Source organism: Petromyzon marinus, chromosome 70, assembly GCF_048934315.1.
Source record: "Petromyzon marinus isolate PM22_M1 ecotype Great Lakes invasive population chromosome 70, UKy_Petmar_22M1.pri1.0, whole genome shotgun sequence".
Classification (NCBI taxonomy): Eukaryota; Metazoa; Chordata; class Hyperoartia; order Petromyzontiformes; family Petromyzontidae; genus Petromyzon; species Petromyzon marinus.
Window position 1 is genome coordinate 3135093 of NC_133736.1, and position 26822 is coordinate 3161914.

Genomic DNA, 26822 nt, shown 5'->3' on the forward strand with positions numbered 1-26822 from the left:
TATTCACGCGGCGATCAACGCGCATTTTTATATATATGTGTATGTGTACGCGATCTAAAACCCTGCAAATTTAAACGTGCGTCACGGATTTACAGCGGGGTTCGCGAATCACGCTCGTGTAACAACCGCACCCGTTCGCATTCCTCACGCCGACGGACCTTCCGACCGACGGCTCCGCGGGCACATCGCAGCCGCAAACCTTAACGGGACAACAAAAGTTAAACGTCGAATTGGCCTTTTTTTAAAAATAAAAAATAAAAAACAGAATCCACGAAACGCGTTGGGAACAATTCGCGTTTTGAACGCAGCGCAAAAAACCTTGGCCTGCGAGCGTCTTGCGAGACGGGCAAAAAAAAAACCATGTAAATAAATATTAGATCTAGATCAACGAGCCAGGGTCCGGCAATACGAGCGGGCGGGACGCGGACGCGCCCGGCCTCGCCCAGCATCACCGTGATCGCACAACTGGTGTACGAGCGCTTTTGCGATACGAACGGGTGCTTCGGATCACAAACACGTCTTTCCGGACCGGATTACGCTCGCAATCCCAAGGTTTTACACACTGTATAGATATATATATAGATAGATATAGAGTCGAGTAAGATAAATACGGGTACCATCAAGAGTTTTGACGGGGAGGAGTGGTGGCGCAGTGGTTGACGCACCCAATGGCGGAGCCAGGATTTTTCTATCAATGAAAAAACGATGGGGGGAGTTGTTAGTGAGCAAGGACCTGTCCCTTATATTCTTGGTTCTTTCGGTAAAGTCGCGCTGGAGGGAAACAATAAAATAATAAAAATATATATTGTTAGTTTTTTCGGTAAAGTCACATTGAAGAGAAACAACAAAATAATGAAATATATATAAAACAATAAAAAATTCTCACGACGTTTTGACCATAACTCAAACGGTCATCTTCAGGTGTGTGACCGTTTGAGTTATGGTCGAAACGTCGTGAGAATTTTTTATTGTTTTATATATATTTTATTATTTTGTTGTTTCTCTTCAACGTGACTTTACCGAAAAAACTAAGAATTTGAATTACTGCAGTCACGAAAGCTTTAAATAAAAATAAAAATATATTTCATCGTTTCCCTTCAACGCGACTTTAAACGTACTTTATCATTCTATTGTTTCCCTTCAACGCGACTTTAATAGGTACTTTATCATTCTATTGTTTCCCTTCAACGCGACTTTAAACGTAATTTATCATTCTATTGTTTCCCTGCAACGCGACTTTAAACGTACTTTATCATTCTATTGTTTCCCTTCAAAGCGACTTTAAACGTACTTTATCATTCTATTGTTTCCCTTCAACGCGACTTTAAACGTACTTTATCATTCTATTGTTTCCCTTCAACGCGACTTTAAACGTACTTTATCATTCTATTGTTTCCCTTCAACGCGACTTTAAACGTACTTTATCATTCTATTGTTTCCCTTCAACGCGACTTTAAACGTACTTTATCATTCTATTGTTTCCCTTCAACGGAAAACTTTAAACGTACTTTATCATTCTATTGTTTCCCTTCAACGCGACTTTAAACGTACTTTATCATTCTATTGTTTCCCTTCAACGCGACTTTAAACGTACTTTATCATTCTATTGTTTCCCTGCAACGCGACTTTAAACGTACTTTATCATTGGGGGGAGCACGTGCCCCCCGACTGCCCCCCGCCCCCCCCCTCCCGCCCCCCCCACTGGATCCGCCAGTGGGCGCACCACCACCCACACACCACCCCAATGTCACCAACCCCGACACTGATGGCCAAGACGGTGAAGTATGGTCAAAGCACACCGATGAACATCGATTAGCGGTCTTTGCCTAAACCACCACCGCCACCCACCGCTGCTACCGCCACCACCTCCACCATCGCCACCACCACCACCGTCTCCACCACCACTACCATCATCGCCACCACCACCACCTCCACCATCGCCACCACCACCGTCTCCACCACCACTACCACCATCGTCACAACCACTACCACCATCGCCACTACCACCTCCACCACCACCTCCACCACCGTCTCCACCACCACCACCACCATCTCCACCACCACCACCACCTCCACCATCGCCACCACCACCTCTACCGCCATCGCCACTACCACCACCATCGCCACTAACACCACTACCACCATCGCCACTACCACCTCCACCACTACCACCATCGCCACTAACACCACTACCACCATCGCCACTACCACCGTCTCCACCACCACTACCACCGTCTCCACCATTGCCACTCCCACCTCCACCACCACTACCACTACTGCCACCAAAGACAAAGATCCCACATGTAGCCTTAACAGACTGCTGGGGCAAGTGCTGTTAGCGAACACCTATATGAAGGCTGGCACGGCACACGAGGGGGTGGGTGGCCAGCACCACGCTCGGCCGCCTTTGTCTCCCCAGTGGCGATGGTTACTTACACATCGTACCAGATTACTCATTCGAGGCCGAGTCTACCTAGGGGAGGTCCAGGACCGGTTCAGATAATCGTCACCAGTGGTGTTGGCCGTGAGCGGAAATCGAACTCGGGTCGCCGGGTTCGTTTAGCGCAGCGTAGCGCTAACCGCTCCACCGCCTAATCGCCACCATCACCACCACCGCCACCACCCCCATCACCGCCACCACCGCCATCACCAGCACCACCGCCACCACCCCCATCACCGCCACCACCGCCATCACCGCCACCACCGCCACCACCGCCATCACCGCCACCAACGCCATCACCACCACCATGTCCACCCACGTGTTCACCACCTCCACCACCGCCATCACCACCGCCACCACCACCACCACGTCCACCACCACCACGACGTCCACCCTCTTGTCCACCCCCCTCCTGCAGGAGCCTGGCTCTGATGGAGTCACGGAGTGCTGTGATGGTCGCCATGGGCAGGCTGCCTGGGTCCACAAACGTCCTCTGGCACAGCCAACACACACACACACGCACACACACACTTGAGACACAACGACAACCGCAATTTGCCACTAAGTGGCGGTGACGTCACCACGACGCTTGTGCCAGGCTATGTGCACCTTGAGGCCACGTGAAGTGTCGAACGCCCGCGGGCAGGTCACGGGGCAGACCGAGGTGCCACGGGTCGACTGACTGAGATGACTGGCTGATGCACCACCTGTGCCCCCTACTGTGCCAACCTGCTGTGCTTTAGCCACCCGGCGCTCCGCTCGTTGTTGTGAGCATCGCTCCTCCGCCCTCCGTTGTTGTTGGAGGGCGACTGCCTCCAACTGCCCAATAGCGTCCTTCACGAGCCTCCTCCACTGAGGCCGATCTCGACACCGCTGGTACCAGTCATCGGCAAGTCCACTCAGCTCCACGTCCTCCTGTACCACATCACTCCATCTCATCTCTAGCCCGTGCCGCACCCATTTATCCCCCTCGATCCGGCCCGAACAAAAGCTGTTTAGGCATGCGGTGGCTGGGCATGTGGGCAACATGGCCCAACCAACGCAGCCTTGCCTGCCGGAGGAGCTCACCGATGGGACTTTGTCCAGATCTTTCAAGGATTTGTGAGCTCCTCACACAATCCAGCCTGGTTAAACCCAGGATGGATCGTAGGCAGGCCAGCCTAAATGTTTCTAATCGGCAAAGATGTTCCATTAGGGGGGTCCACGTTTCGCAAGCGTAGAGAAGGGAGGGAATGACCGTGGCCAAGAAGACCTGAAGCTTCGTGCGGAGCGACAGACCAGGCAGCTTCCACACAGCGTTACGCAACCGATGAACAGATGATGCCGCTCGACTGATTCGGAGTGAGACCTCCGCTGCCAAAGCGGAGCCGGTCATGAGCACATTGCCCAGGTATGGGAAACTCTCCACTCTCTCCACAACAGCCCCATCACCGATTGGTAGTTGTGGGGGTGGAGTGTCTGATGGTACAAAATACCCAGGCAGGTGCTTGGTTTTGGTGGGGCTGATGGTAAGGCCCCACCTCTTAGTGGCACGCTTCAGTTTCAGCAGCAGCGTCTCCAACTCCTCCTCTGAATGAGCAGCAATTACCAAATCATCGGCATACATAACATGGTTGACCAATAGGGAGCCATCCCTTGACCGCACCCGGGCATCGATCAGCCTCCCATTATATCTGTACCAAATGGAGATTCCCCCGGTACAGCTATTGAAGGCTTCACGAACTACGTGGTCAAAATAGATGTTAAATAATGTGGGAGCCAGAGGACATCCCTGTCGCACCCCAAGGTGTACAGGGAATGGCTCTGACTCCCGGCCACGTAGTTTTACCCGGGCCCGCTCACCATCATGAAGGTCCTTAATGATCGTGAGCAGGGGGTCAGGGACTCCAAAAGCACGAAGAACAACCCAGAGCCCAGGCCTACTGATGGTATCATAGGCCTTGACCAGGTCAATAAAGCAGAGATGTAGGTCTTGTTGGAATTCCCCACACCTCTGCTGTAGCAGACAGAAAATATGGCATCTGTGCAGGAAAGCGCTTTCCTGAAACCGCACTGAGGCTCCGCAAGCCTCTCCTCAGCGTGCCTGGCAAGGCGATGTTGAATAATCCTTGCCAGCACCTTTCCCGGCACACTGAGGAGCGAGATGCCCCTGTAGTTGTTACAGTCTGTGCGGTCCCCCTTCTTAAAGAGAGGGACTGCCAGGGCATCCTTCCAATCCTGCGGAACCCGTCATGTGGTCCAGACTGTTGTTATGATGTCATATAGGGCAGTCTGTGCACAAATGCCACCCTCAGCATTTCGCTTGGGAGATCATCTCTGTCCGGTGCCTTTCCTGGTCTCAGACACCGGATCGCCTTCCGTACTTCCTCAACAGATGGCACCTCAGCCAGCCACTCACAGGGGGTGACTTCTTCCAATATTTGAGGCACCGCAGCCTCAGCAGGGTCATTCCCACTTTGTGCCACGATGTTTTCCTGGCTGGGGGGTTTCCCCTCCCCCAGGACCTCACAGAAATGCTCAGCAAATCTGCAAACCTGTTCCTGGGGGTCGGAGATTGGAACACCATTTTTTCCCCTAATGATGGTAATAGGTGTGGCGCTGCAGGTTACTTTTTTGATGGAGTTAAATAGAGATTTGTAATCGCGTGCCACTGAGGCAGATTCCATCTCCTCAGCAATCCGCGACCACCGCCCATCCTTGCAGCGCCTCACGGCTCTCCGAACCTCCGAGCGAAGGCTGCGGTAAGCCTCCTCATTCTCTGACGTGGCATTCTGTAGCCGATGACAGTGGGCCTGTCGCTTTTTCTCAGCTATCCTGAACATGTCATTAGACCTCCTTTGCCAGTACCAAAATATAATAATATGGTTTTTCCCCTTTTTTCTGGCAACAAAACTGAAACCTTTTTTACAAGGTTTCATGTTGCTGCATTAAACACAATACCTGCAGTCAAAATGCAAACAAAAGACATACTATTATAATATATATGCATTGTCCTTGAAACTGATTGGTCCACACCAAGGGACGGCTTTCTTTTGAGCCTCGACCCAATTGGTGCTCGACCAGATGGCTCCTCAGAAATCCGCGCCATCTGGTCGAGCACCAATTGGGTCGAGGCTCAAAAGAAAGCCGTCCCTTGGTGTGGACCAATCAGTTTCAAGGACAATGCATATATTATCATAGTACGTTTTTTGTTTGCATTCTGACTGCAGGTATTGTGGTTAATGCGGTAACATGAATCATTGTAAAAAAAAGGTTTCAGTTTTGTTGCCAGAAAAAAGGGGAAAAACCCTATTATTATATCCTGAACACCTCCTCTGTCAGCCAGGGTCTCTGGGGAGGTCTGGACCGCATACCCAAAGCAGCCATTGCAGCTGCATGAGTCACAGTCCTAAACCTCGCCAATTTACCCTCGACATCAGGAGGAGAAGGGGGACGATGCCAACCCCAGCCGCAAGCGATGATAAAATTCTCGCTTGCAACTTTCATCAGCTAACTGAGACCAGGCCACATTAGGTTGGAATGGGGTCCTGGGTGTACACCCACCACCGGAGTGGAAGAATGACAGGCGCATCTTACAGATGACTAGTCGATGGTCAGAGGGCAGATCAGCTCCACGGTAGGTCCTGGTGTCAAGGACATGGGCTCGCATCCGCTGGTCTGACACTATGTAGTCCAGCAGATGTTCTTGCTTGGACCCGGCATGCATCCATGATGTTGTGTGGATGCGCCGATGCCGGAACAGCGTGTTGGTAATTACAAGCCCATGGGCTGCACAAAAATCTAGCAGCCTCCTACCGTTGTTATTGAGCTGATCTGGCCCATGCCCTCCAATTACTCCAGACCAGGTGCCAGCATCATGACCAACTCGGGCATTGAAGTCACCCAACAAGATGACTCTATCCCGAGGGGCCACTTTAGTCAGCACCTGTGACAGGAGGTCATAGAAGGCATCTGACTCATCGGCTTTGCCTGCATCCCTCCACGGATGTTCATCTTCGGTGGGGGCATGAGTAACCACGACCACCACTCATCGCCTCCGGTTGATGGGGAAGGCGAGCCCAAAGTAGCCTGGAGCTTACAGCTTCCCACACCTCACCGCCACGCTCCCACACACCCTTCATTCTTTTGTTCATAAGAAGAGCCGCACCCTGTTGTTTGGCAGTCTGCTGCCCCGAGTAGAGGACTGTCCATCTCTCATGGTGGCAGGAGCCAGAGCCGGTCCACCGGACCTCCTGAATGCCACAGAGATCCAGGCGGCACCGGTCCAGCTCCCGACAGAGGAGTGGCAGCCTCTCCTCCGCAGTGAGCGTTCGAACATTCCACGTGGCCACCCGCAGTGGCTTTTCGTTGTTTCTGGAGGAGCCCCGAGGGTGAGGATTCAATCTCCTGGCTCCGCCAATTGGGGTTTGGCCAGGAGGCGTCATAGACGCCTGTCCCCTCGTCGTCACCATCTTCATTATCATCATCGTCGTCACCATCATCATTATCATCATCGTCGTCGTCGTCATCATCGTCGTCAACGTCATCGTCGTCGTCGTCATCGTCGTCATCGTCGTCATCATCGCCGTCGTCATCACCATCATTATCATCATCATCGTCGTCGTCATCGTCGTCATCATCATCATCATCGTCATCGTCGTCATCGTCGTCATCACCATCATCATCATTATCATCATCGTCGTCGTCGTCATCATCATCATCATCATCGTCGTCATCATTGTCGTCGTCATCATCATCATCATCGTCATCGTCGTCATCATTGTCGTCGTCGTCATCGTCGTCATCGTCGTCATCATCGTCGTCATCATCGCCGTCGTCATCACAATCATCATCATTATCATCATCGTCGTCGTCGTCATCATCATCGTCATCGTCATCATCGCCGTCGTCATCACCATCATCATCATTATCATCGCCGTCGTCATCGTCATCATCGTCGTCATCGTCGTCATCATCGTTGTCGTCATCACCATCATCATCATTATCATCGTTGTCGTCGTCATCATCATCATCGTCATCGTCGTCATCGTCGTCATCACCATCATCATCATTATCATCGTTGTCGTCATCGTCATCATCATCATCGTCATCATCGTCGTCATCGTCACCATCACCGCCACCTGCATGAACGTGTGGCAGTCGCGGGCGAAGCTCCCCGTGGCCATGGCACGGAAGGCCGTGACGACGGCCGGAAAGCCGCCGGCCGCCAGCACCTGGGCCTGGTGGTGTCGCACGAGCGTCACGGCCACACGGAACAGCACCTTGGAGCCCTCGTAGAAGAGCGAGTCCCACACACGCAGCACCGTCTGGGGGGGCGGGGGGCAGGGGGGGCAGGGGGGGGGCAGGGGGGGGCAGGGGGGGGCAGAGGGGGGCAGAGGGGGGCAGCCCGAATCACCGGGAAGGGGTCGGCAGAATGGCGACGAGGCGTTGGAGACGTTCGGTTTATTGGTGGCGGTGGTGGTTGCAGTTGTGGTGGTGGTGGTTGTGGTGGCTGTGGTGGTGGTAGTGGTGCTAGTGGTGGTAGTGGTGGCTGTGGTTGTGGTGGTAGTGATGGTGGTTGTGGTGGTAATGGTTGTGGTGGTTGTGGTGGTTGTGGTGGTAGTGATGGTTGTGGTGGTTGTGGTGGTTGTGGTGGTTGTGGTGGTAGTGATGGTTGTGGTGGTTGTGGTGGTTGTGGTGGTTGTGGTGGTTGTGGTGGTTGTGGTGGTGGTAGTGGTGGTTGTGGTGGTTGTGGTGGTGGTTGTGGTGGTTGTGGTGGTAGTGGTGGTAGTGGTGGTTGTGGTGGTTGTGGTGGTAGTGGTGCTAGTGGTGGTAGTGGTGGCTGTGGTTGTGGTGGTAGTGATGGTGGTTGTGGTGGTAATGGTTGTGGTGGTTGTGGTGGTTGTGGTGGTAGTGGTGGTTGTGGTGGTTGTGGTGGTAGTGATGGTTGTGGTGGTTGTGGTGGTAGTGATGGTTGTGGTGGTTGTGGTGGTAGTGGTGGTTGTGGTGGTTGTGGTGGTTGTGATGGTTGTGGTGGTTGTGGTGGTTGTGGTGGTAGTGGTGGTTGTGGTGGTTGTGGTGGTAGTGGTGGTTGTGGTGGTTGTGGTGGTAGTGATGGTTGTGGTGGTTGTGCTGGTTGTGGTGGTAGTGATGGTTGTGGTTGTGATGGTGGTTGTGGTGTTGATTGTGGTGGTTGTGGCTGTGGTGGTGGTTGTGGTGGTAGTGGTTGTGGTAGTTGTGGTGGTTGTGGTTGTGATGTTGGTTGTGGTGGTGGTTGTGGTGGTTGTGGTGGTTGTGGTGGTGACTGTGGTGGTTGTGGTTGTGATGGTTGTTGTGATGGTGGTTGTGGTGGTGGTTTGGTGGTTGTGGTGGTTGTGGTGGTGACTGTGGTGGTTGTGCTGGTTGTTGTGATGGTTGTTGTGATGGTGGTTGTGGTGGTGACTGTGGTGGTTGTGGTTGTGATGGTTGTTGTGATGGTGGCTGTGGTGGTGGTTGTGATGGTGGGGGGTAGTAGTAGTGGGGGGGGTTAGTAGTAGTAGTGGGTAGCAGTAGCGGGGGGGGTATTAGTTGTAGTGGGGTGTAGCAGTGGGGGATAGTGGTTGTAGTGGGGGGTAGTGGTTGTAGTGGGTGGGTAGTGGGGGAGTAGTGGTTGTCCTGGGGGGGTAGTAGTTGTAGTGGGGGGTAGCAGTGGGGGGTAGTGGTTGTAGTGGGGGGTAGTGGTTGTAGTGGGGGTAGTGGTTGTAGTGGGGTGTAGCAGTGGGGGGGCAGTGGTAGCAGTGGGGGTAGCAGTGGGGGGGTAGTGGTAGCAGTGGGGGGTAGTGGTTGTAGTGGGGGGGTAGTAGTTGTAGTGGGGGGTAGTGGTTGTAGTGGGGGGGGGTAGTGGTTGTAGTGGGGGGTAGCAGTGGGGGGGTAGCGCTTGTAGTAATGGGTGGGGGGTGTAGTGGGGGGGGGGGTAGTAGTTGTAGTGGGGGGTAGCAGTGGGGGGGTAGTGGTTGTAGTAGTGGGGGGGGTAGTGGTAGCAGTGGGGGGGTAGTGGTTGTAGTGGGGGTAGTGGTTGTAGTGGGGGGTAGTGGTTGTAGTGGGGGGTAGCAGTGGGGGGTAGTGGTTGTAGTAGTGGGGGGGGTAGTGGTAGCAGTGGGGGGGTAGTGGTTGTAGTGGGGGTAGTGGTTGTAGTGGGGGGTAGTGATTGTAGTGGGGGGTAGCAGTGGGGGGGTAGTGGTTATAGTGGGGGGTAGCAGTGGGGGGGTAGTGGTTGTAGTGGGGTGTAGCAGTGGGGGGGTAGTGGTTGTAGTGGGGGGGGGTGTAGTGGTTGTAGTAGTAGTGGGGGGGTAGTGGTTGTAGTGGGGGGGTGTAGTGGTTGTAGTAGTAGTAGTGGGTGGGTGGGTGGGTGTAGTGGTTGTAGTAGTAGTGGGTGGGTGGGGGGTGTAGTGGTTGTAGTAGTAGTGGTGGGGGGGTAGTGGTTGTAGTAGTAGTGGGTGGGTGGGGGGTGTAGTGGTTGTAGTAGTGGGGGGGTGTAGTGGTTGTAGTAGTAGTGGGGGGGTAGTGGTTGTAGTGGTTGTAGTAGTAGTGGGGGGGGGTAGTGGTTGTAGTAGTAGTGGGTGGTGGGAGGGTGTAGTGGTTGTAGTAGTAGTGGGTGGGTGGTGGGGGGTGTAGTGGTTGTAGTAGTAGTGGGTGGGTGGTGGGGGGTGTAGTGGTTGTAGTAGTAGTGGGTGGGTGGTGGGGGGTGTAGTGGTTGTAGTAGTAGTGGGTGGGTGGTGGGGGGTGTAGTGGTTGTAGTAGTAGTAGTGGGTGGGTGGTGGGTGGGTGTAGTGGTTGTAGTAGTAGTAGTGGGTGGGTGGTGGGTGGGTGTAGTGGTTGTTGTAGTAGTGGGTGGGTGTAGTGGTTGTAGTAGTAGTGGGTGGGTGTAGTGGTTGTAGTAGTAGTGGGTGGGTGGTGGGGGGGTGTAGTGGTTGTAGTAGTAGTGGGTGGGTGGTGGGGGGGTGTAGTGGTTGTAGTGGGGGGTAGTAGTGGGTGGGTGTAGTGGTTGTAGTGGGGTGTAGTGGTTGTAGTAGTAGTGGGTGGGTGGTGGGGGGTGTAGTGGTTGTAGTGGGGGTAGTGGTTGTAGTGGGGGGTAGCAGTGGGGGGGATAGTGTAGTAGTAGTGGGTGGGTGGTGGGTGGGTGTAGTGGTTGTAGTAGTAGTAGTGGGTGGGTAGGGGGTGGGTGTAGTGGTTGTAGTAGTAGTGGGTGGGTGGGTGTAGTGGTTGTAGTAGTAGTGGGTGGGTGTAATGGTTGTAGTAGTAGTGGGTGGGTGGGTGGTGGGGGGGTGTAGTGGTTGTAGTAGTAGTGGGTGGGTGTAGTGGTTGTAGTAGTAGTGGGTGGGTGGGTGGTGGGTGGGTGTAGTGGTTGTAGTAGTAGTAGTGGGTGGGTGTAGTGGTTGTAGTAGTAGTAGTGGGTGGGTGTAGTGGTAGTAGTAGTAGTGGGTGGGGGTGTAGTGGTTGTAGTAGTAGTGGGTGGGTGGTGGGGGGGTGTAGTGGTTGTAGTAGTAGTGGGTGGGTGGTGGGTGGGTGTAGTGGTTGTAGTAGTAGTAGTGGGTGGTGGGGGGGTGTAGTGGTTGTAGTGGGGGTAGTGGTTGTAGTAGTAGTGGGGTGGGTGGTGGGGGGTGTAGTGGTTGTAGTAGTAGTGGGTGGGTGGTGGGTGGGTGTAGTGGTTGTAGTAGTAGTGGGTGGGTGGGTGGTGGGTGGGTGTAGTGGTTGTAGTAGTAGTAGTGGGTGGGTGTAGTGGTTGTAGTAGTAGTGGGTGGGTGGGTGGTGGGGGGGTGTAGTGGTTGTAGTAGTAGTGGGTGGGTGGGTGTAGTGGTTGTAGTAGTAGTGGGTGGGTGTAGTGGTTGTAGTAGTAGTGGGTGGGTGTAATGGTTGTAGTAGTAGTGGGTGGGTGGGTGTAGTGGTTGTAGTAGTAGTGGGTGGGTGTAGTGGTTGTAGTAGTAGTGGGTGGGTGTAGTGGTTGTAGTAGTAGTGGGTGGGTGGGTGGTGGGTGGGTGTAGTGGTTGTAGTAGTAGTAGTGGGTGGGTGGTGGGTGGGTGTAGTGGTCTCGCACCTCCACGGGGAGGACGTCAACGTAGAGGCAGAGAAACCAGCGAGCGGTGAGCAGGGGCCAGGGCACGCCGAGCCTGGCCACGTGGCCCGCCACAGCGGGCAGCTTGCTGGCCAGCAGCTCCCCCAGCACCTCCTGGTCCACTCGCACTCCCAGCATGTCCCTGGTGTAGTAGTCTACGCAACGGGGGGGGCGGGGCCGGGGGCGGGGGCGGGGGCGGGGGTTGGTGGATCACAGAAACGTAAAGTGTTGTTCGGGATGCAAGTGTGTGTGTGAGTGTGTGAGTGTGCCGGTGAGTGAGTGAGTGTGTGAGTGTGCCAGTGAGTGTGTGAGTGTGCCAGCGAGTGTGTGAGTGTGCCAGTGAGTGTGCCAGCGAGTGTGTGAGTGTGTGTGTGAGTGTGTGAGTGTGTGTGAGTGTGTGAGTGTGTGAGTGTGCCAGCGAGTGTGTGAGTGTGTGAGTGTGCCAGCGAGTGTGCCAGTGAGTGTGTGAATGTGCCAGTGAGTGTGTGAGTGTGTGTGAGTGTGTGTGAGTGTGCCAGCGAGTGTGCCAGCGAGTGTGTGAGTGTGCCAGTGAGTGTGTGAGTGTGCCAGTGAATGTGTGAGTGTGCCAGTGAGTGTGCCAGTGAGTGTGTGTGTGCCAGTGAGTGTGTGAGTGTGCCAGCGAGTGTGCCAGTGAGTGTGTGAGTGTGTGAGTGTGCCAGTGAGTGTGCCAGCGAGTGTGCCAGCGAGTGTGTGAGTGTGCCAGTGAGTGTGTGAGTGTGCCAGTGAGTGTGTGAGTGTGTGAGTGTGCCAGTGAGTGTGCCAGCGAGTGTGCCAGTGAGTGTGTGAGTGTGCCAGTGAGTGTGTGAGTGTGCCAGCGAGTGTGCCAGTGAGTGTGTGAGTGTGCCAGTGTGTGTGTGAGTGTGCCAGCGAGTGTGTGAGTGTGCCAGTGAGTGTGTGAGTGTGTGAGTGAGTGTGTGAGTGTGCCAGTTAGTGTGTGAGTGAGTGTGTGAGTGTGCCAGCGAGTGTGCCAGTGAGTGTGTGAGTGTGCCAGCGAGTGTGCCAGTGAGTGTGTGAGTGTGCCAGCGAGTGTGCCAGTGAGTGTGTGCCAGTGTGCCAGTGAGTGTGTGAGTGTGTGTGTGAGTGTGTGAGTGTGTGTGTGAGTGTGTGAGTGTGCCAGTGAGTGTGCCAGTGAGTGTGTGAGTGTGCCAGCGAGTGTGCCAGTGAGTGTGTGAGTGTGCCAGTGAGTGTGCCAGTGAGTGTGTGAGTGTGCCAGTGAGTGTGTGAGTGTGTGTGAGTGTGTGTGTGAGTGTGCCAGTGAGTGTGCCAGAGAGTGTGCCAGCGAGTGTTCCAGTGAGTGTGTGAGTGTGTGAGTGTGCCAGTGAGTGTGTGAGTGTGCCAGTGGGTGTGCCAGTGAGTGTGTGAGTGTGCCAGCGAGTGTGTGAGTGTGTGTGTGAGTGTGTGAGTGTGGCAGTGAGTGTGTGAGTGTGCCAGTGAGTGTGTGAGTGTGCCAGCGAGTGTGTGAGTGTGTGTGTGAGTGTGCCAGTGAGTGTGTGAGTGTGTGAGTGTGCCAGTGAGTGTGTGTGTGCCAGTGAGTGTGTGAGTGTGCCAGCGAGTGTGCCAGTGAGTGTGTGAGTGTGCCAGTGAGTGTGCCAGTGAGTGTGTGAGTGTGCCAGTGAGTGTGTGAGTGAGTGTGTGAGTGTGCCAGTGAGTGTGTGAGTGTGCCAGTGAGTGTGTGAGTGTGTGTGTGAGTGTGTGAGTGTGTGTGTGAGTGTGTGAGTGTGCCAGTGAGTGTGCCAGTGAGTGTGTGAGTATGCCAGTGAGTGTGTGAGTGTGCCAGTGACTGTGTGAGTGTGTGAGTGTGCCAGTGAGTGTGTGAGTGTGCCAGTGAGTGTGCCAGTGAGTGTGCCAGTGAGTGTGCCAGTGAGCGTGCGTGTAAACGAGCGTAACTGCGGAACGACAACAAGATCCATCCCACAACATTAGACCTCCTTTGCCAGTACCAAAATGTAATAATAATAACAATAGGGTTTATCCCCTTTTTTCTTGCAACAAAACTAAAACCTTTTTTATTACAAGGATTCATGCCACTGCATTAACCACAATACCTGCAGTCAAAATGCAAACAAAAGACATACTATGATAATATGATGGTGGCATTGTCCTTGATACTGATTGGTCCACACCAAGGGACGGCTTTCTTTTGAGCCTCGACCCAATTGGTGCTCGACCAGATGACGACAGAAAGCCGTCCCTTGATGTGGACCAATCAGTTTCAAGGACAGTGCATATATTATATTATCACTGTATGTTTTTTGTTTGCATTTTGACTGCAGGTATTGTGGTTAATTCAGTTACATGAATCTTCGTTAAAAAAAAAGGTTTCATCTTCTTTGGTTCTTTCGGTAAAGTCACCCACGTAGAATGAGAATAAAATAATAAATTGATAAAATAAAATAACACAATAAATATTCTCACGACGTTTCACACTCATTCTACGTGGTGGTGACTTTACCGAAAGAACCAAAGAAGATGAATCCTTGCAGTCACGAAAGCTTTAAGTCGAAAAAGGTTTCAGTTTTGTTGTCAGAAAAAAGGGGATAAACCCTATTATTATTATTGTAATAATAAGAGCCATCCCCTCGCCTCGGCGGGATTCACTCGGTCGGTCGGGGAGGGGAGGGGAATCAACTTCTGGTTTCCAGATCGGATTTCGTAATTTCCCCGCTGCCACCCAGCATCTCTCTCGCGATCAAGTGGACGTGTCAGGGACGAGGAGTCACTACCAACGCTGAGGCCCTGGGTTCGAGCCCTGGGTCTGGGTTAGCGTGCATCTCTCTCTCTCTCTCTCGCTAGCAAGTGGGTTCACAAGGGTCGTGTCAGAGACGCTGAGGGCCTGGGTTCGAGCCCTGGGTGTAGGTTTCTGGGTCAGCGAGTCTGTGAATTAGTGAGTCTGTGAGTCAGTGACTCTGTGGGTCAGTGTAGAGACAGTGAGTCTGTGGGTCAGTGAGTCTGTGGGTCAGTGAGTCTGTGGGTCAGTGAGTCTGCAGGTCACAGTCTGTGGGTCAGTGTCAAGTCTGTGGGTCAGTGTCGAGTCTGTGGGTCAGTGAGTCTGTGGGTCAGTGAGTCAGTGGGTCAGTGTCGAGTCTGTGGGTCAGTGAGTCTGTGGGTCAGTGTTGAGTCTGTGGGTCAGTGAGTCTGTGGGTCAGTGAGTCTGTGGGTCAGTGAGTCAGTGGGTCAGTGAGTCTGTGGGTCAGTGAGTCTGTGGGTCAGTGTTGAGTCTGTGGGTCAGTGGGTCTGTGGGTCAGCGTTGAGTCTGTGGGTCAGTGAGTCTGTGGGTCAGGGAGTCTGTGGGTCAGTGAGTCTGTGGGTCAGTGAGTCTGTGGGTCAGTGAGTCTGTTGGTCTGTGGGTCAGTGTCGAGCCTGTGGGTCAGTGAGTCAGTGAGTCTGTGGGTCAGTGTCGAGTCTGTGGGTCAGTGTCGAGTCTGTGGGTCAGTGAGTCTGTGGGTCAGTGAGTCTGTGGGTCAGTGAGTCTGTGGGTCAGTGAGTCTGTGGGTCAGTGAGTCTGTGGGTCAGTGAGTCTGTGAGTCAGTGAGTCTGTGGGTCAGTGTTGAGTCTGTGGGTCAGTGGGTCTGTGGGTCAGCGTTGAGTCTGTGGGTCAGTGAGTCTGTGGGTCAGTGAGTCTGTGGGTCAGTGAGTCTGTGGGTCAGTGAGTCTGTGGGTCAGTGAGTCTGTGGGTCAGTGAGTCTGTTGGTCTGTGGGTCAGTGTCGAGCCTGTGGGTCAGTGAGTCAGTGAGTCTGTGGGTCAGTGTCGAGTCTGTGGGTCAGTGTCGAGTCTGTGGGTCAGTGAGTCTGTGGGTCAGTGAGTCTGTGGGTCAGTGAGTCAGTGAGTCTGTGGGTCAGTGTCGAGTCTGTGGGTCAGTGTCGAGTCTGTGGGTCAGTGAGTCTGTGGGTCAGTGAGTCTGTGGGTCAGTGAGTCTGTGGGTCAGTGAGTCAGTGAGTCTGTGGGTCAGTGTCGAGTCTGTGGGTCAGTGTCGAGTCTGTGAGTCAGTGAGTCTGTGGGTCAGTGTTGAGTCTGTGGGTCAGCGTTGAAGCTGTCACGGTGGCTGTAACCGAGAGAGTAAGCGGGGGGCGTACCAGGAAGGATTCTGCCGATGAGGGCGTCCATGAGCCAAAAGGACTTCTCCTCGGATCTCGTCACAATGAGGAGGTAGCCAGCCAGGAAGTTCATGCCCTGTGTGTGAGCACGTGCAGTGGGGTTCAATCCCACGGAGAAGAATTATACAGGGTGGCCCAAAAGTCAGGACACATAGGGGTTGTTGTTGTTGTTGTTATTATACAGGGTGGCCCAAAAGTCAGGACACATAGGGGTTGTTTTTGATGTTATTATACAGGGTGGCCCAAAAGTCAGGACACATAGGGGTTGTTGTTGTTATGATAGAGGGTGGCCCAAAAGTCAGGACACATAGGGGTTGTTATTATTATACAGGGTGGCCCAAAAGTCAGGACACATAGGGGTTGTTGTTATACAGGGTGGCCCAAAAGTCAGGACACATAGGGGTTGTTGTTGTTATTAAACAGGGTGGCCCAAAAGTCAGGACACATAGGGGTTGTTGTTATTATACAGGGTGGCCCAAAAGTCAGGACACATAGGGGTTGTTGTTATTATGATACAGGGTGGCCCAAAAGTCAGGACACATAGGGGTTGTTGTTGTTATACAGGGTGGCCCAAAAGTCAGGACACATAGGGGTTGTTGTTGTTGTTTTTATAGAGGGTGGCCCAAAAGTCAGGACACATAGGGGTTGTTGTTGTTATACAGGGTGGTCCAAAAGTCAGGACACATAGGGGTTGTTGTTGTTATTAAACAGGGTGGCCCAAAAGTCAGGACACATAGGAGTTGTTGTTATTATACAGGGTGGCCCAAAAGTCAGGACACATAGGGGTTGTTGTTGTTATACAGGGTGGCCCAAAAGTCAGGACACATAGGGGTTGTTGTTGTTATTAAACAGGGTGGCCCAAAAGTCAGGACACATAGGGGTTGTTGTTATTATTATACAGGGTGGTCCAAAAGTCAGGACACATAGGGGTTGTTGTTGTTATTATACAAGGTGGCCCAAAAGTCAGGACACATAGGGGTTGTTGTTGTTATTATACAGGGTGGCCCAAAAGTCAGGACACATAGGGGTTGTTGTTGTTGTTATTATACAGGGTGGCCCACAAGTCAGGACACATAGGGGTTGTTGTTATCATAAAGAGTGGCCCAAAAGTCAGGACACATAGGGGTTGTTGTTGTTATTATACAGGGTGGCCCAAAAGTCAGGACACATAGGGGTTGTTGTTGTTATTATACAGTGGCCCAAAAGTCAGGACACATAGGGGTTGTTGTTATTATACAGTGGCCCAAAGTTAGGACACATTGGGTTGTTGTTATCATAAAGGGTGGCCCAAAAGTCAGGACACATAGGGGTTGTTGTTGTTGTTATTATAAAGAGTGCCCCAAAAGTCAGGACACATTAGGTTGTTGATGTAATTACAGTGGTACCTCGGTAAAAGTCCTCCTACCAGAAGGTAGGGGGACTTATACCTGAAAGTGACGTCCACCAAACGGATTTTTCCCCATAAGAAACAAAGCGAAACGGAATAATCCGTTCGCGAGTATGAGAAACGATATCTTACATGGAGCGTTATACATCAATGCGGCTGCATAACATAATGCAGACGCTACTTATTGCCAAAATGCATGCGCAAACTAAAATAAATGCGCGGATAAATTAAAATAAATTATATTTAAGAAAGAAAAAAATTATATATATATACATACAGCCAAGGGGGGCTGTGGACCGAACGAGATCTACAGGCAGAGCGAGCAGAGGCGCTTCGTCTCAGTCGTGAACGGGGGGTCTTCGCCGGTAGCTCGGTGGAATCATCCCGACCCACACAAGTTCCAGCAAGCAGCGAGACGTCGCATCCCAGGCAAGAACGTCGCACCCCAAGACGGATTTTGTTTTCAAATTCGACGTTTTCCAAAGCGGCCGCACGCCAAGGTACGGCCGCAGTTGACAGCTCAGCGGGGCGGCTCGTCATCATGTGTGGACATTTACAGAGGAGCTACTAGTCGTTGATCATTAACGTGGGGTGAAAAACCGGAGGGCCCGGGAGGGAAATCAACGCGGCCACGGGGAGAGAGAGAGAGCGAGAGAGAGAGAGAAAGAGAGAGCGAGAGAGACACGCAAACTCGAAATATATTTAACCGGCGTCAGGGCTCGGGATAGAATCCACGACCTCCCGCATACTAGGCGAGGCAGTTAACATCTCCTAGCCACCACGGCAACCCAGCCACTGTGCGTGCTGTTCCGCCCTCAAGGGGCGCTTTCTCCCCCAACAAAAAGCACTTGCCCCGACAGCCTGTCAGGGCTACGCGGGGGATCTTTGTCTTGAAATATATTTAACCGGCGTCAGGGCTCGGGATAGAATCCACGACCTCCCGCATACTAGGCGAGGCAGTTAACATCTCCTAGCCACCACGGCAACCCAGCCACTGTGCGTGCTGTTCCGCCCTCAAGGGGCGCTTTCTCCCCCAACAAAAAGCACTTGCCCCGACAGCCTGTCAGGGCTACGCGGGGGATCTTTGTCTTGAAATATATTTAACCGGCGTCAGGGCTCGGGATAGAATCCACGACCTCCCGCATACTAGGCGAGGCAGTTAACATCTCCTAGCCACCACGGCAACCCAGCCACTGTGCGTGCTGTTCCGCCCTCAAGGGGCGCTTTCTCCCCCAACAAAAAGCACTTGCCCCGACAGCCTGTCAGGGCTACGCGGGGGATCTTTGTCTTGAAATATATTTAACCGGCGTCAGGGCTCGGGATAGAATCCACGACCTCCCGCATACTAGGCGAGGCAGTTAACATCTCCGAGCCACCACGGCAACCCAGCCACTGTGCGTGCTGTTCCGCCCTCAATGGGCGCTTTCTCCCCCAACAAAAAGCACTTGCCCCGACAGCCTGTCAGGGCTACGCGGGGGATCTTTGTCTTGAAATATATTTAACCGGCGTCAGGGCTCGGGATAGAATCCACGACCTCCCGCATACTAGGCGAGGCAGTTAACATCTCCGAGCCACCACGGCAACCCAGCCACTGTGCGTGCTGTTCCGCCCTCAAGGGGCGCTTTCTCCCCCAACAAAAAGCACTTGCCCCGACAGCCTGTCAGGGCTACGCGGGGGACCTTTGTCTTGGGTGCGTGCAAGTGAGCGGTGGTGTGGCGGTTCGCGAGCCGCGCTACGAACCCGGCGACCCGAGTTCGATCCCAGCTCACGGCCGACGCCTACCGGTGACGATAATCCGAACTGTTTCCTGGGCCTAGCCTACGTCGACTTGAGCCCCAAAATGAGTGGCCTGGTGCTGTGTGTAGGAAACATCGCCACTGGGGGAGAGACAAAGGCGGCCGGGAGTGGTGGTTGCTGGCCACCCACCCCCCCTCGTGTGCCACAGCGCCGGTAGCCTTCATAGGCGCTGCTCGCTAACAGCACTTGCCCCTACAGCCCTGTTAGAGGCTACACGGGGGATCTTTGTCTGTGTATAGGTGCTGCTGCTACTCGCTAACAGCACTTGCCCCTACAGCCTGTTAGAGGCTACACGGGGGATCTTTGTCTGTGTATAGGTGCTGCTGCTACTCGCTAATAGCACTTGCCCCTACAGTTTGTTAGAGACTACACGGGGAATCTTTGTCTGTGTATAGGTGATGTTGCTGCTCGCTAACAGCACTTGCTCCTGCAGTCTGCTAGAGGCTACACGGGGGATCTTTGCCTTCTGTGTATAGGCGCTGCTGCACGATACTACAAACAGCACTTGCCCCTGCAGCATGTTAGAGGCTACACGGGGGATCTTTGTCTGTGTATAGGTGCTGCTACTACTTGCTACTAACAGCACTTGCCCCTACAGCCTGCTAGAGGCTACACGGGGGATCTTTGTTTGTGTATAGGCGCTGCTACTCGCTACTAACAGCACTTGCCCCTACAGCCTGCTAGAGGCTACACGGGGGATCTTTGTCTGTGTATAGGCGCTGCTCGCTAACAGCACTTGCCCCTACAGCCTGTTAGAGGCTACACGGGGGATCTTTGTCTGTGTATAGGCGCTGCTACTCGCTACTAACAGCACTTGCCCCTACAGCCTGTTAGAGGCTACACGGGGGATCTTTGTCTGTGTATAGGCGCTGCTACTCGCTACTAACAGCACTTGCCCCGACAGCCTGCTAGAGGCTACACGGGGGATCTTTGTCTGTGTATAGGCGCTGCTGCTACTCGCTAACAGCACTTGCCCCAACAGCCTGTTAGAGGCTACACGGGGAATCTTTGTCTGTGTATAGGCGCTGCTACTCGCTAACTAACAGCACTTGGCCCTGCAGTCTGCTAGAGGCTACACGGGGGACCTTTGTCTGTGTATAGGCGCTGCTACTCGCTAACTAACAGCACTTGCCCCTGCAGCCTGCTCGAGGCTACACGGGGGACCTTCGTCTGTGTATAGGCGCTGCTACTCGCTACTACTAACGGCACTTGCCCCTACAGCCTGCTAGAGGCTACACGGGGGATCTTTGTCTGTGTATAGGTGCTGCTGCTGCTACTCGCTAACAGCACTTGCCCCTGCAGCCTGCTAGAGGCTACACGGGGGATCTTTGTCTGTGTATAGGCGCTGCTACTCGCTAACTAACAGCACTTGCCCCTGCAGTCTGCTAGAGGCTACACGGGGGACCATTGTCTGTGTATAGGCGCTGCTACTCGCTACTACTAACAGCACTTGCCCCTGCAGTCTGCTCGAGGCTACACGGGGGATCTTTGTCTGTGTATAGGCGCTGCTACTACTCGCTAACAGCACTTGCCCCTGCAGCCTGCTAGAGCCTACACGGGGGACCTTTGCCTTCTGTGTATAGGCGCTGCTGCACGCTACTACTAACAGCACTTGCCCCTGCAGCCTGCTCGGGGCTACACGGGGGATCTTTGTCTGTGTATTGGTGCTGCTGCTACTCGCTAACAGCACTTGCCCCTGCAGCCTGTTCGGGGCTACACGGGGGACCTTTGTCTGTGTATAGGTGCTGCTGCTACTCGATAACAGCACTTGCCCCTGCAGCCTGCTCGAGGCTACACGGGGGATCTTTGTCTGTGTATAGGCGCTGCTACTCGCTACTACTAACAGCACTTGCCCCTGCAGCCTGCCTGAGGCTACACGGGGGACCTTGGCCTTCTGTGCGTGACCGCCACCTGGCAGTATCCCACGGCGTCGTTGTGGTGGCCGTAGCTGGCGAGGACGCGAGCGAGGGACTCCTTGAGGCTGGGCTGCGCTCCGTCCTGAAAGTACACGTTCTCCGGGAATGTCCTGTTCAGATCTGCGGACGCGCGCGAGCGCACACAGAGACAACAACAACAACAACCGCCATTCACCACGACGCTTGTGCCAGGCCATGTGCACCTTGAGGCCACGTGAAGTGTCGAACGCCCGCTGGCAGGAGGTCACGGGGCAGACCCAGCAGGTGCCACGGGTCGACTGACTGAGATGACTGAGACGACTGGCTGATGCACCACCTGTGAACCCCTACTGTGCCAACCCGCTGTGCTTTAGCCACCCGGCGCTCCGCTCGTTGTTGTGAGCGTCGCTCCTCCGCCCTCCGTTGTTGTTGGAGGGCGACTGCGTCCAACTGCCCAGTAGCAGCGTCCTTCACGAGCCTCCTCCACAGAGGCCGATCTCGACACCGCTGGTACCGGTCATCGGCAAGTCCACTCAGCTCCACGTCCTCATGTACCACATCACTCCATCTCTTCTCCAGCCCGAGCCGCGCCCGTTTAGCCCCCTCCATCCGGCCGAACAAAAACTGTTTCGGCATGCGGTGGCTGGGTATGCGGGCTACATGACCCAGCCAACGCAGCCTTGCCTGCCGGAGGAGTTCACCGATGGGACCTTGCCCAGATCTTTCAAGGATTTGTGAGCTCCTCACATAATCCAGCCTGGTTAAACCCAGGATGGATCGTAGGCAGGCCAGCCTAAATGTTTCTAACCGGCGAAGATGTTCCACCAGGGGGGTCCACGTTTCGCAAGCGTAGAGAAGGGAAGGAATGACCGTGGCCGCGAAGACCTGAAGCTTAGTGCGGAGCGACAGACCAGGTAGCTTCCACACAGCGTTACGCAACCGATGAAAAGATATTGCCGCTCGACTGATGCGGAGTGAGACCTCTGCTGTTAAACTGGAGCCGGTCACAAGCACACTGCCCAGGTATGAGAAACTCTCCACTCTCTCCACAACAGCCCCATCACCGATTGGGAGTTGTGGGGGTGGAGTGTCCGATGGTACAAAATTCCCAGGCAGGTGCTTAGTTTTGGTGGGGCTGATGGCAAGGCCCCATCTCTTAGTGGCACGCTCCAGTCTCAGCAGCAGCGTCTCCAACTCCTCCTCTGAATGAGCAGCTATTACCAAATCATCGGCACACACAACGTGGTTGAGCAATAGGGAGCCATCCCTTGACCGCACCCGGGCATCGATCAGCCTCCGATTATATCTGTACCAAATGGAGATTCCCCCGGTACAGAGGCACACACACAGAGACACACACAGAGAGACACACACAGAGAGACACACAGAGACACACACACAGAGACACACACAGAGAGACACACAGACACACACACACACTTTAGACACAACAACAACCGCCATTCGCCACTAAGTGGCGGTGACGTCACCACGACGCTTGTGCCAGGCCATGTGCACATTGAGGCCACGTGAAGTGTCGAACGCCCGCTGGCAGGAGGTCACGGGGCAGACCCAGGTGCCACGGGTCGACTGACCGAGATGACTGAGATGACTGGCTGATGCACCACCTGTGCCCCCTACTGTGCCAACCTGCTGTGCTTTAGCCACCCGGCGCTCCGCTCGTTGTTGTGAGCGTCGCTCCTCGCCCTCCGTTGTTGTTGGAGGGCGACTGCCTCCAACTGCCCAGTAGCGTCCTTCACGAGCCTCCTCCACAGAGGCCGATGTTGACACCGCTGGTACCAGTCATCGGCAAGTCCACTCAGCTCCACGTCCTCCTCTACCACATCACTCCATCTCTTCTCTAGCCCGTGCCGCGCCCGTTTAGCCCCCTCCATCCGGCCGAACAAAAGCTGTTTCGGCATGCGGTGGCTGGGCATGCGGGCTACATGACCCAGCCAACGCAGCCTTGCCTGCCGGAGGAGCTCACCGATGGGACCTTGCCCAGATCTTTCAAGGATTTGTGAGCTCCTCAAACAATCCAGCCTCGTTAAACCCAGGATGGATCGTAGGCAGGCCAGCCTAAATGTTTCTAACCGGCGAAGATGCTCCATTAAGGGGGTCCACACACAGGGACACACACACAGAGACACACAAAGAGAGACACACACAGAGACACACACACACAGAGACACACACAGAGACACACACACAGGGACACACACAGAGACACACACACAGAGACACACACAGAGACACACACACAGAGACACACACAGAGAGACACACACAGAGACACACACACAGGGACACACACAGAGACACACACACAGAGACACACATAGAGAGACACACACAGAGACACACACAGAGAGACACACACAGAGACACACACACACAGAGACACACACAGAGACACACACACAGAGACACAGACACCTACACAGAGACACAGAGACACCCACACAGAGACACACACACAGACACACACACAGAGACACACACACACAGAGACACACAGAGACACACACACAGAGACACACACAGAGACAAACACACACAGACACACACACAGAGACAAAGATCCCCCATGTAGCCTCTAACAGGCTGTAGCGCAAGTGCTGTTAGCGAGTAGCAGCAGCGCCTATACACAGACAAAGATCCCCCGTGTAGCCTCTAACAGGCTGTAGGGGCAAGTGCTGTTAGTAGCGAGCAGCGCCTATGAAGGCTACCGGCGTTGTGGCACACGAGGGGGTGGGTGGCCAGCACCACGCCCGGCCGCCTTTGTCTCACTCCCCAGTGGCGATGTTTACTGCACACCGCACCAGGTTACTAATTTGAGGGCGAGTCGACCTCGGCGAGGCCCAGCAACGGTGTTTTGGCCGTGACCGGGAATCGAACTCGGGTCGCCAGGTTCGTAGCGCTAACCGCTGCACCACCGCTCCCCACTGTAGACACGCACGCACATATACATAAGACGTACAAAGATCCCCCATGTAGCTCTTTACAGATTGTCGGGGCAAGTGGCTTTGAACCAAACACCTCCACCGTCACACCTCCATCGTCACACCTCCACCGTCACACCTCCACCGTCACACCACCACCGTCACACCTCCACCGTCACACACCTCCACCGTCACACCTCCATCGTCACACCACCACCGTCACACCTCCACCGTCACACCACCACCGTCACACCACCACCGTCACACCACCACCGTCACACACCTCCACCGTCACACCTCCACCATCACACCTCCACCGTCACACCACCACCGTCACACACCTCCACCGTCACACCTCCATCGTCACACCTCCACCGTCACACCACCACCGTCACACCTCCACCGTCACACCACCACCGTCACACCACCACCGTCACACCTCCACCGTCACACCACCACCGTCACACCACCACCGTCACACACCTCCACCGTCACACCTCCACCATCACACCTCCACCGTCACACCACCACCGTCACACACCTCCACCGTCACACCTCCATCGTCACACCTCCACCGTCACACCACGACTGTCACACACCTCCACCGTCACACCACCACCGTCACACCTCCACCGTCACACCACCACCGTCACACCTCCACCGTCACACCTCCACCGTCACACCACCACCGTCACACCTCCACCGTCACACCTCCATCGTCACACCTCCACCGTCACACCACCACCGTCACACACCTCCACCGTCACACCTCCACCGTCACCACCACCGTCACACCTCCACCGTCACACCTCCACCGTCACACACCTCTACCGTCACACCTCCACCGTCACACCTCCATCGTCACACCTCCATCGTCACCACCACCGTCACACCTCCACCGTCACACCTCCACCGTCACACCTCCACCGTCACACCACCACCGTCACACACCTCCATCGTCACACACTTCCACCGTCACACCTCCACCGTCACCACCACCGTCACACCTCCACCGTCACACCTCCACCGTCACACACCTCCATCGTCACACACCTCCACCGTCACACCTCCACCGTCACACCTCCACCGTCACACCTCCTCCGTCACACCTCCACCGTCACACCTCCACCATCACACACCTCCACCGTCACACCTCCACCGTCACACCTCCACCATCACACCACCACCGTCACACCTCCAACGTCACACCTCCACCGTCACACACCTCCACCGTCACACACCTCCACCGTCACTATTCTCACGGCCACAATCACCGCGTTCCAACACCACCACCGCCACCGCCCACAACCGCCACCAGGCCCACCGCCACCACGCCCACCGCCCACAACCGCCACCACGCCCACCGCCCACAACCGCCACCAGGCCCACCGCCCACAACCGCCACCAGGCCCACCGCCCACAACCGCCACCAGGCCCACCGCCCACAACCGCCACCAGGCCCACCGCCCACAACCGCCACCAGGCCCACCGCCCACAACCGCCCACCCACCGGTGGCGATGGTGTCCACGAGGACGGGGTCCTTCTCCTCGGCCAGCAGGCGAGCGTAGTAGCCCACGTTGGCCTCCATGAGCGCCTGTGCCCCGCTCGTCGCCATCCACACGTCCCCCCGGTGCGCGTGGGGAACGCCCTTGCGCACGTAGCGCTTCACTGCCGAGACGGGGACCACCGCGCCGTCACCGCCGCCGCCACCACCACCAACACAACCAACACCACAACCGCCACCGCCGCCACCACCGCCACCGCCACCGCCGCCATCACCGCCACCGCCAACGCCGCCGTCACCGCCACCGCCGCCATCACCGCCACCACCGCCGCCACCACCGCCATCACCGCCACCACCGCCGCCACCGCCGCCATCACCGCCACCGCCACCACCGCCACCACCGCCACCACCGCCATCACCGCCACCGCCACCACCGCCATCACCGCCACCACCGCCATCACCGCCACCACCGCCACCACCGCCATCACCGCCACCACCACCGCCACCGCCGCCACCACCACCGCATCGTCGGTGTCGCCTTCAATCGGTGTGTCTAAATACAGATCCTGATGAAGCCCCTTGAGAGAAAGACGGACACCGTGACAGAGAGAGAGCCACCCTGGGCCCGGAGTCGAACCCAGGGAAGCCTCCAGACAGCTGGTGCAGTTGTCTCTGACGCCCCAGCGACAGACAGAGACACACAGCGACAGACAGAGACACACAGAGACACACAGAGACAGAGACACACAGAGACAGAGACACACAGAGACAGAGACACACAGCGACAGACAGAGACAGACAGAGACAGATAGAGACACACAGCGAGAGACAGAGACACACAGCGACAGACAGAGATAGACAGAGACACACAGCGAGAGACAGAGACAGACAGCGACAGACAGAGACACACAGCGACAGACAGAGACAGACAGAGACACACAGCGACAGACAGAGACACACAGCGACAGAGACACACAGAGACAGAGACACACAGAGACAGAGACACACAGAGACAGAGACACACAGAGACAGAGACACACAGCGACAGACAGAGACAGACAGAGACACACAGCGACAGACAGAGACACACAGCGACAGAGACACACAGCGACAGACAGAGACAGACAGCGAGAGACAGAGACACATAGCGACAGACAGAGACAGACAGAGACACACAGCGACAGACAGAGACAGACAGCGACAGACAGAGACACACAGAGACAGACAGAGACAGACAGCGACAGACAGAGACACACAGCGACAGACAGAGACACACAGAGACAGACAGAGACACACAGCGACAGAGACAGAGACACACAGCGACAGACAGCGAGAGACAGAGACACACAGCGACAGACCGAGACACACAGCGACAGACCGAGACACACAGAGACAGACAGAGACAGACAGAGACAGACAGCGACAGACAGAGACACACAGCGACAGACAGAGACACACAGAGACAGACAGAGACAGACAGAGACAGACAGCGACAGACAGAGACACACAGCGACAGACAGAGACAGACAGAGACAGACAACGACAGACAGAGACAGAGACAGACAGAGACAGAGAGCGACAGAGACAGACAGAGACAGAGACAGACAGAGACACACAGCGACAGACAGCGACAGACAGAGACACACAGCGACAGAGACAGACAGAGACAG

General features: G+C 55.0%; 1 protein-coding gene across 1 annotated transcript in view; it reads right to left on the bottom strand.

The window, feature by feature from the left end:
• Positions 1-252: 252 nt before the first annotated feature.
• GRTP1 (growth hormone regulated TBC protein 1) overlaps positions 253-26822 on the bottom strand; it is a 34586-nt gene continuing 8016 nt past the window's right edge. Inside the window, exons 3-8 of the mRNA XM_032979181.2 lie at positions 25158-25316; positions 20722-20846; positions 15606-15702; positions 11493-11665; positions 7561-7746; positions 253-2933 (exon numbers count right to left, since the gene is read on the bottom strand). Coding sequence (XP_032835072.2) covers positions 2592-2933; positions 7561-7746; positions 11493-11665; positions 15606-15702; positions 20722-20846; positions 25158-25316 — 1082 coding nt within the window. The 3' untranslated portion in view covers positions 253-2591. The remainder of the gene's footprint in view (positions 2934-7560; positions 7747-11492; positions 11666-15605; positions 15703-20721; positions 20847-25157; positions 25317-26822) is intronic.